General features: G+C 38.8%; 1 protein-coding gene across 2 annotated transcripts in view; it reads right to left on the reverse strand.

Annotated features, from left to right (window-relative positions):
- Positions 1–9,210, reverse strand: part of LOC133135541 (P2X purinoceptor 3-like) — a 50,492-nt gene extending 41,282 nt beyond the window's left edge. Inside the window, exons 1-4 of one of the 2 annotated variants that reach the window (XM_061252618.1) lie at positions 9,089–9,210; positions 5,583–5,718; positions 5,111–5,182; positions 4,466–4,514 (exon numbers count right to left, since the gene is read on the reverse strand). In XM_061252618.1, coding sequence (XP_061108602.1) covers positions 4,466–4,514; positions 5,111–5,182; positions 5,583–5,718; positions 9,089–9,210 — 379 coding nt within the window. Of the gene's footprint in view, positions 1–4,447; positions 4,515–5,110; positions 5,183–5,582; positions 5,719–9,088 lie in introns of both variants that reach the window. The other variant, XM_061252617.1, reaches the window with a different exon arrangement.
- Positions 9,211–9,926: the final 716 nt, after the last annotated feature.

Here is a 9,926-nt window from a genome sequence, read left to right on the forward strand (position 1 = left end):
AGCTAACAGAAAATGTAGGTCCTTTCATAGTTTTTTTTTTGTTTGTTTTTTTAAAGCATGCGTTCACGTATTTTCATATCGTTTTCAATCGTACCAAATGTCGTGTAGAAAAACTCAAATCCAAGGTTTTTACTGATTAAATGTGACGGTCATGTTAACAGTTGCAGTTTTGGGCTTTCCACTACACTGCAGTTTTGGGCTTTCCACTAGTCTTGCCCTGCTATCAACTAGATACGAACAAGCTTACAAAATGACCATGGTAGAAAACATTTTTACAGCCCAGGAATGTGACTCTGCTGTTGACAGAATAGCCCAGTTAAGTCATATGGAGCCATATGGAGTACCAAAGTCTGATATCAAACCCACGTCCCCTGGGTCACAAATTTTCCCAGACTTTTTTTAAATCACATAATATTAAATATATATATATATATATTTTTTAAAAAGAAGTCCAGGCATTCTTTCAGGGAGGTGGCTCTGTATCACTTAAGATATTTAGTTGATACAGTCTGTGGAATGTACTCTGTTGCGGTACCTGTATGAAGCGTTAAAAAAACTACACTACCCGCCATGAAATCACAGTCCCCGATGCTCGGATTGGCTCTGGAGATGCAGCATGATGCACATGACGTCACAGGTACAATACAGAGGAAATAGGGCCGGGCATATTGTCCTGGGATACGTAGTCATTAGGTCATTTCAAAGCGTGGAAATTGGATGCAATTTGTAGGCAGGATAAATTAGTACTTTTCAGCTGTCAGTTTATGCTTGGTAACCATATCAGTAAAATGCCTGTTTTTTTCTTTTTGGAATACAGTGATTTTAAGTGATTTTTTGAATGGGAAATTTTATTTAATGACCCAGGGATCGTGGCTTTGTCAGGATTTGGTACTTCCTAAATGCCATCGCAAAACTATAGGAACAAGTTGCGAGAAGTAAAATAACACTTTACTGAAGTAAGTGGTAAACTAAGCCGTTTAGTTTACCTTACTATTTGGGTAGATGGGCTTCTCGAGAAATTGTATATAGTCATTTCAAACATTTAACTTAAGATGTCAAATATGTCCTCAGAAATATTACAACGCACCAAAGCATTTGAATACATTATGCACACAATAACAGTGGCAATTATGGCTAGCTATGGGAACCAATTGAAGCTATGGAACGTTATAACTGTTAGCGGAGAGGTAGCATGTAAGCTAGTTAGCCCCAATCCAATTGCATGCAAGCTTCTGTAGCTCTGTGATTTGGAGTCTAGACCAAATATTGTTCTCTTCCTCTCTGACTAGACTGACTGAAGCTGCAGTGCATTGAGGCCTCGTCACATGATGAAACGGTGACGCAACTGCAGCCACATGAGCCTTCATTTCATGAAGTTAAATTTCTGTTCAATTAGGTCGGAACAATAACCTACCATTTCTATCCATACATTTCAACTCTGTCTGAAAGGCACTGGATTGTCCTGGGAAGATTGTTGGCAGGGCATCTTTAATTAATCTTTTTCTAGAATCCTATGGGAGTTGACATTTTCAGTTAAGACTTGCTGGGGAGACTGTTTATAGCTGTATCATGATTCACTTAACATTTTGATATTGATGTAGTGATCCTCAGTGTTTTTCACACATCCCATAGCCTCCTTGTAAAAGATCACTGTAGCTCCAAGCTTCACTGAGATCTTTTCTCCGCAACTCTTTTAGACACTTTTTTGTTATGACCTTCTCACTGTAATTGATATTGTCAAAAAAATCACTAATAATATGTAATCTGTAGGGATGATTCATGTACTCGTTTTAGTCGAGTACCTGTGGCAATTATTCACTTTTTTCCAAGCACGAGTGTTGTAGGTATAATTGGATCATTATTCATGATCGGAGAATTGGCCTGCTTTATAAATTTTTTACATTGCAGTAGCTGTACAATAGTGACGAATCGTAACATGGGTGTTCAGTTGGAGGGGCGTGTTTTTACATTGGTAACTGCCTATTCACAGTTTCGGAAAAGTTTTTAAACGGTGAAATTGTCTTGGGACACACATTACACAATTTAGCCAACTTCTCCATTTTGTGCTGGTGACAGCCAATATAGGGAAAGATTAGGGGTGACATTGGCTCAGGCGGTAAGAGTAGTTGTCTGGCAGTCGGAGGGTTGCCGGTTCGATCCCCCGCCTGGGCTGTGTCGAAGTGTCCCTGAGCAAGACAACTAACCCCCAATTGCTCCTGATGAGCTGGTCGGTGCCTTGCATGGCAGCCAATTGCCGTTGGGGTGTGAGTGTGTGTATGAATGGGTGAATCAGAAGCATTAATTGTACAGCGCTTTGGATAAAGGCGCTATGTAAATGCCAGCCATTTACCATTTACCATTATAGCTAATTGAGAGTTGTTTGTTTACAAACAACCATTTCAGGACGTCACATAACATTCGCAAACTAGCAACACATTAAGAGAGCTGGCTAATAGTTATATAATATAATATGTAACATTAATGTACTTCACAAAACCATTCAGTTATATCAGATGCCAGTTCACAATTTCTAAGTGCAAATAGCTTTATTTACCCAGACCATGGATGTGGCTTGTCTTTGTAAGAACAATTTGCAATGGTTTGCCATTCTTTGTTTGTCTGCTTATTTACATCTATGTTTGTTGGCCAGAGTTGTAGATTGTATGATTGTGTATGGCGCCCCACACAGGTAAATGGCCACCAGCCACCACTGATTGTTAGCCGACCTCAGCTTGAGCCTTGCATACAGTCACACATACAGACACACACACATGCACACACACAGTACACAGCTCTCTGATTTGTGATTAAAAAAAAACTCTTGTAGACTATTATTAGTACCAAGACTGAAATTACGAGTACGAGTATGGACTAGGGGTGAGCCGAGTATTTGTTTCATACAAATATTTGTAAGAAGTATTTACTTTTTTCCCAAATATGAATGTTGTACGAGTAAATGGATTCATTATCCGTGATTGGAGAATTGGCCTGCTTTATTTTTTTATTTTTTTTACACATTACATATATTTACATATATTTGTTTGCTGCAGTCGCTGTTCATTGGTGACGAATGTGTAACATAAAGTTACCACTGTTTCGTAAAAGCAATACTTCATATATATGCATACTGTGCTTTGGGCGATGGAAATCTGAACACTGAAAGATGCAGCACACAACTAAATTTTATTGATGCGGACACACAGCACAATAAGCAACATCTGCACAGTAATAAGCAACATTCGCTGACCTGATGCAATTCAGAGCATCTGATTAATCGATCTGATTATGTAGAATTTTTTACGGTTTATAATTAATATAAAAAAGGAGAAGGGCCCTGTGCAAAAGTTTGGGAACCCTTTTGGAGTATTCTTTCTTACTTTTTAAAAAGATGATTACTAAGGCCCAGACTCAGAAGATTTACTATGTTAGGGCTTCAATGATTCAGGTGAGTATAATGACCATGCCTTCTAAAGTATCCATCCAACTGCAGTGGCTGTTCTTTCTGGTGTTAAGAACCAGTTGTCCAGTTGTCCAAGGATTTCCGAATGAAGATGGTTAATTTCCACCAAGAAGGAGAAGGCTACAAAAACTATTTTAATGTTTCCAACTACTGATTTCCACTGTCAGAAACATTATTAGAAAATAGAAGACAAATAGAACAGCTGAAGCCAAGGCAAGGTCTGATTTTAGATAGAATGGCCTGAGATCTGGTGAGAAATGCTCAGAAGAAACCTCACATCACTGCAAAAAAGACGGATGAAGGTTTTGGAATGGCCACCACAGTCTCCAGACTTGAATATTATTGAAAATCTGTGGAGAGATCTTGGCATTGGCATGGACAAACACACGGAGGGTGTATCGCTCGTCTTCTAATAGTGCTATAGCGCAGCTTTGAATGTGAATAGCTCATATATAAGTTTCTATAGTTATGTCTATAATGAGTCGATATTTAAATATTTCTTAACTGTAAAGCAAGTTGCAGATTGTTTTATTCTAGTACGGTACGGTAAACTGTTTTCTCTATTTTATGCACCTATAACAAGGGTTAACAAAAGTAGTGGAGTTAACAGGCTGAATAAGGTGCTTCATTCGCTTTGAGACTAAACCACCTTGATTTTAGATCTCTCTTTTTTTGGTTGGAATTTTGTCTGTATAATTCACATATTGCTGTCGCATTTAAACAACCAAACTGATTATATTTACACAGCCCAATTCTAAGCTACACATTTATTCTCTACAGATATCATGGCTGTTGACAGGTGTACTATAATATCTCATGCCTGCAATACAGCTGAACAGCCCCAAGGAATAGAGGTCTGGAGTGTAAAGGTACGGACATTTTCACGATAATTTCACATATATACATCACATTGGATTTCGGCACAGGCACGAATTTCAGCCAAAACTGGTCGTACAAGCAATTTATGCATAAGGCCCCAGGACTCACCGTTAGGTGCAGTTTCACCTTCCCTGCAGTCACTGTTGTTAGCACATCTGGCTTTTTTCACCTCACTCTGTGCAGCGACATTGGGGATAAAACAGGGGTTAGAAGCTGCTGCTGCCAGACCTCCAGAAAAGTAGTGTGTTACAGTTCCATTTGTAGAGTCAGTTACACAATACAGGATGTTGGAAGGACCACTAAAGAAAAGAAAATAAACAATGAACAACAACAGGAGAAACTCACACATGGAAATGCAACGTTCGCTAGTGTGTGGATGGATCTCGTATTCTGGCACCATTTCGGTCAGCACCATTCAGTCTGCAGGAGTTTCTGTGTCTTAGCAACCCCTTCCAGTACACCAGCACCCCCCTCTTGTGCACCAGCATCCCTGTCTAGTGCAACAGCACCCCCCTCTAGCCCACCAGCAAGCCCCTCTTGCAAATCAGGCACATAACAGTCTGCCTGCATAAGCTGCACATGAAGCATTCTCCTCCATCACAACCACCTATGTGAGCTTAACTGATTGACAGCAGGGTTGACATGTAGCACATCTATGTGTTTACTAATTCACAGTACTATGGTGAGCATGAACATGCACACACTAATTTGACAATATTGGAGGGGCAGGAGTAAAATTATAAATATTAAATCTTGGCTGAGGTGTCTCACCTCCGCACAGCTGCTCTGAATCTGTTCTTCCGTGTTGATGAGTTTGGTGATTATGCAGAACATAGAGGCACCCTGGCAAAAGCACATACCGGGGACAAATTCTTCAGTAACACTGACTTGTTAGTAATACTGTCATGGAATAATAGAAATTTGTCAACTGGGAAACCACTACTGCAGATTATTTTGTGGTCCTCATGTGTCATTGCACAGTGTTAATATTGGGCTGATATTGAGGTGAGGTGATAATATGGTTTTCTTCTGTGCAATGTGTAAAGTTAATTGTCTGTGATGGTAATAGTAGTAAAATTGCAGTGCTAATACTGCACTGTTAATGTGTTATCTAGTGCAGTTAATACTAGTGTTAATGTGGTTTTCTCCAGTGCAGTGTTAAAATTACAATGCTAGTACTGCAGTGTTAATGTGGCGCTCTCTAGTGTAGTGTTAATATTGCAGTTCCTGTTGCATTGCTGACCTGAGGAGGGGTGACATAATCTGCTACATCCATGATTCTGTTGTTATGGAGACCTAGGCCCTTCACCTTGGTGATGACCGTGGACTCGATAGACGTGTCTCGCACCTGATAGGCCTTCTCATGCAGAAAGACCCACCTGACAGAAGGAACAATGAGAAAAGAGATGAAACTCCACAACTTTAATTGTATTCAATTTCTTGATTCTAATTAGATTCTGTTAATTCTTTACACTATGGCAGAGTTTGTGTGAGGCAGGCTTCCCCAGGGGGGCACCAGAGAGTTGTGGAGATATGAGGGTGAGGAGACTGTCACAAGAGAATATTAATTTATTTTAATTAAATAATTTAATTTAATTTATTTTATATTTGTAATTGGATTTGTGACAATATTTTCTCATCTTTTGATACCCAAGACCTAGATGAACAAATTTCAGTTTCCAAAAATGTCGTTATAATTGGTTATTGCATGCTTTTACAGTGTTCAAAATGACTTTGACTTACAATTTGTGTGATTATTGTAGAGTTTGCTGAAAACAAAGATATGAAACACTTTGGAATCACTGTATATAAAGTTGATTAAAATGATACTAATGTCAGAGCATGGCACAGTTCTCATTTTGCCCTCAGACCACAGAGGGTTATGACTGTTATTTATCAAATACAAAATGGCCCTTACATGTGAATGTCACAGCAATGAGAGCTTAAATGAAGTAGTCAACAAGCCTTGAACCTCCTCTGCCTTTTCTGGACCGAGTTTAAAAAATGAAATGTTTGAAGTAATGGTAATTGTCCAGAAGCATTGCGATGGCTGGTTAACTATTTTTAAAATGAACTAGTAAGCTAAATAGGCAACAGTCTGCATTTTTAGAATGCAAGAGGAAATTTAATCTGCATTTTTCCCCCTGCATATATAATGCCGAATTCTACATTATTGTGACCACTGATATGAAGATGTATGTAACCAGTAAATATAGTGTGTGTACTACAGCATTATGTGTGTAATACAGTAACATGCTTCTTATGCTTTTTATTTTGTTTTTGCTTGTTTGTTTTCGCTCTATACTCCAGTGCAGACTGTCAACTTTAATTTGAGGGTAATCTTATCAGAACTTACAATGACTGTAGTACAGGCCTGGCAGAGCATCACCAGGGAGGATGCCAAGCATCTGTTGATTTCTATGGGTCGCAGACTTCAGACAAATATGGGTTGCAGACTTCAGACAGTCATTGCATGCAAAGGATAAGCATAAAACATGACAACAGACTACTGCTGTTGTTGGTTTAATGTATATGCTTCACAGGACTTAATAACATAGCTATAATAATAATAATAATAATAATAATAATAATAATAATAATAATAATAATAATAACATGACAACTGTCTGATACATAATGTTAATTTGTCCAAATACTTTCAGTACCCTAAAATGGGGGGACAATGTACAAAATGTGTTGTAATTTCTAAATGATATGGAGGAAAATACCCTCACATTAAAGCTAACCGTCTGCACCTTAAACACAGTCATTGTGCCATTTGAAAACTGCTGGAGTACACAGCCAAAACGACAACAAAAAATGTTTCAGCATCGAAATAGATTTGGACCTTATTGTATGTGTGTGTGTGCGTGTGTGTGTGTGTGTGTGTAACCACACATACACACGTCTTTACATACTCATACTTTACACCAGCCATCAAATGTTTATCGGTGTGTCTTGTCTGGTTAGCTAGCTAGCTCTATGCTTATCTAGCTAGCTAGCTCTATGCTTAGCTAGCTAGAGCTAGCTAGCTATGCTTAGCTAGCTAGTGGTGAAATAACATTAGCATTACTAGCTAATCACCTTAGCTAGCTAGCTAGCTAGCTATGTAAATAGGATAATTTTAGCTATGATAGCAACTTTAGCTAGCTAGCTATGTTATTAAGTCCTGTGAAGCATATACATTAAACTAACAACAGCAGTAGTCTGTTACAAAACAACATTCCCTTAATGTAATGTTTCCTACAGATATTAACAGCTAACACATCCTGGCATGAGGCATGACATCTTCTCTGTTCATTTTCTTTCACTGCCCGCCGCTACATTAATTATATGGACAGCTATTTGCCCCATAGGATCTAGAATCAGATTTCCCTCCCCAAATCCTAACCTTAACCATAAGTAAATGAAAAAACAACAGACCCTCGATCACAATGAAAAGAAGTCTGCCTTTTTTGTTTTTAGAGGGTGGTCTTTATTTTTAAATAATTATACATGTCCTGGAGGACCTGTTAAGACATGATCATGAACACCAGTACGTACCAAGATATTTAAGTAACAAAACAATGCACCCCCAAGCCCAAGAGCTCCATTTCCATTTCCTTTTAAAAATTTCAATGCAATTTACATACGATTATCTGTTTATATAAGTACACATATCATATAATGAAATATTAAGTGTTTATAGTTTATACAATTTAGAGCATTTTTAATCGTGATAAAACTGGTTTAAGCTGGTGGGTTTAATGTTGTGTCTGATTGGTGTATAATAACACACTATATTTACTGATTACAGGCATTGGCTTTTGCCAATCATTATGACATTCTCTCTCACTTTAAACATAGTTTTTGGTTTGAATATGTAATATATTGCACTGGTCCAATTAATCTGATCTGTCTGCTGGATTTTTCTACATATTAATATGCTGCCATGGTAATGCTATGAAAATAATTGGGTATAAATAAGAACAAATTATTGTGCAGCACAAACTGAATACAAACTATATAGAGGGCTGTACCATGTTTCAAAGTTCTGTGTTAATACTCCTTGATGGAAAATGTCTGGTTTCAAATAATTCCAAATCTGATATATTTTATATATTGAATGAACAATCTGGACCAGACACATTTATTTCATATAAAAGAGTTGTTAGCATTGGGTGTTGGCTGTACATAACACAATGCTAACAACTAGTATCACACACTTATTTTAAGTGCAAACAAAATGTTTATCTTAGACACATTTATCTTAAATACTTATATTATATACAGCACAAATAACCTGCACCACACACATTCATTTTACACATATTGCTAACAACCTGTACCCCACACCTTCATTTTACATATAGCTGGATTGTGGATAAAGTCGAAGACGATACATGTATGCAGGGACACACAAATTCATGCTCTCAGAAACAGGTACTCATACTCATCTACACTTACACAAACATGCATGCCCACGTATACACTCACACATACACTCAAGTTCATACATACAAATATGCACACAAGTATGCAGAAATGCACATGTGCACTCCTACACACACTTATGAATATACAATTATATGCTCTGCCACACAAATACACATACACACAATCTTGCATGCTCATGCATACACACACGCTTGTGGATATACAGGTACATGCCCAGGCACACACAAACACTCAAGCACACATGAATTCTCTCTCATACCACCTTGCATGTTCTCTCTCACACACTCACACACACACACAGCTGGTACTGACCCCACAAAGTAGGCTATGATGAGCAGCTGAACAACACGGTTGAAGATGCCAATCGTTGAGCTCTTCACTACCACAGACTTGGTGGTTTCGTAAGTGAAGAAATCTCGAACACAGCCAATCATCTTCAGAAGAGCTCTGTAATTCTCAGAGAGAATTGTTGCCTGTCTCTCTTGTGAAATCTTTGTTCTGTGTGTCTTTGCGTCGCGTCTGTAGCACCCTGCTCCTCTGTAGAGGTCGAGTTTTGAAAGGGTTGTTGGTCAACCCTTTTGTCTTTTCACCTGTCTGTTGACGTATTTTGTCTCTCCTTCCCACTCTCTGACACTCCCTCTCTATTACTAGTCCCTCCCCTCACTTTCTTGCTCTTTCCTTCTCACCACAATTCCCACTCTATCAATCTTTCTCTCTCTCTCGCTCATGAATATTGCAATTTCCTCCTCCTTTTCCCTGGAGTTTTCTATCTCTTTCTGTTGGTCTCTCCTAATCGGGATGATTTCCTCTTGTACATATATTGTATCCCATGGGGCTGTAGGGCTGGGGGAGGGAGGGGAAAACAGTTGGACAGAACAACAGGAGTTCATCACTTACACTGCATTACATATTACATGACATGACAGTACAAGATGCTGTCACCCAGCAGACACTCATCCAGAGCAACTCACAAACGGGGACATATCAGGAATACACAGTGAGATCATTCATAGCCAGGAACCATGCAAAGAAGCTTATCAAAGCCAGCAGGAAACGGGTGTAGGTGTGGGGATTGGGGTGATGAGGGTGGGGACCTGGGGAGGGCAGTGGTGTCGGAGTGGGAGGTAAAGAGGTGGCTGTTCAGTGTGAA

The sequence above is a fragment of the Conger conger genome, chromosome 8 (assembly GCF_963514075.1).
Source record: "Conger conger chromosome 8, fConCon1.1, whole genome shotgun sequence".
Classification (NCBI taxonomy): domain Eukaryota; kingdom Metazoa; phylum Chordata; class Actinopteri; order Anguilliformes; family Congridae; genus Conger; species Conger conger.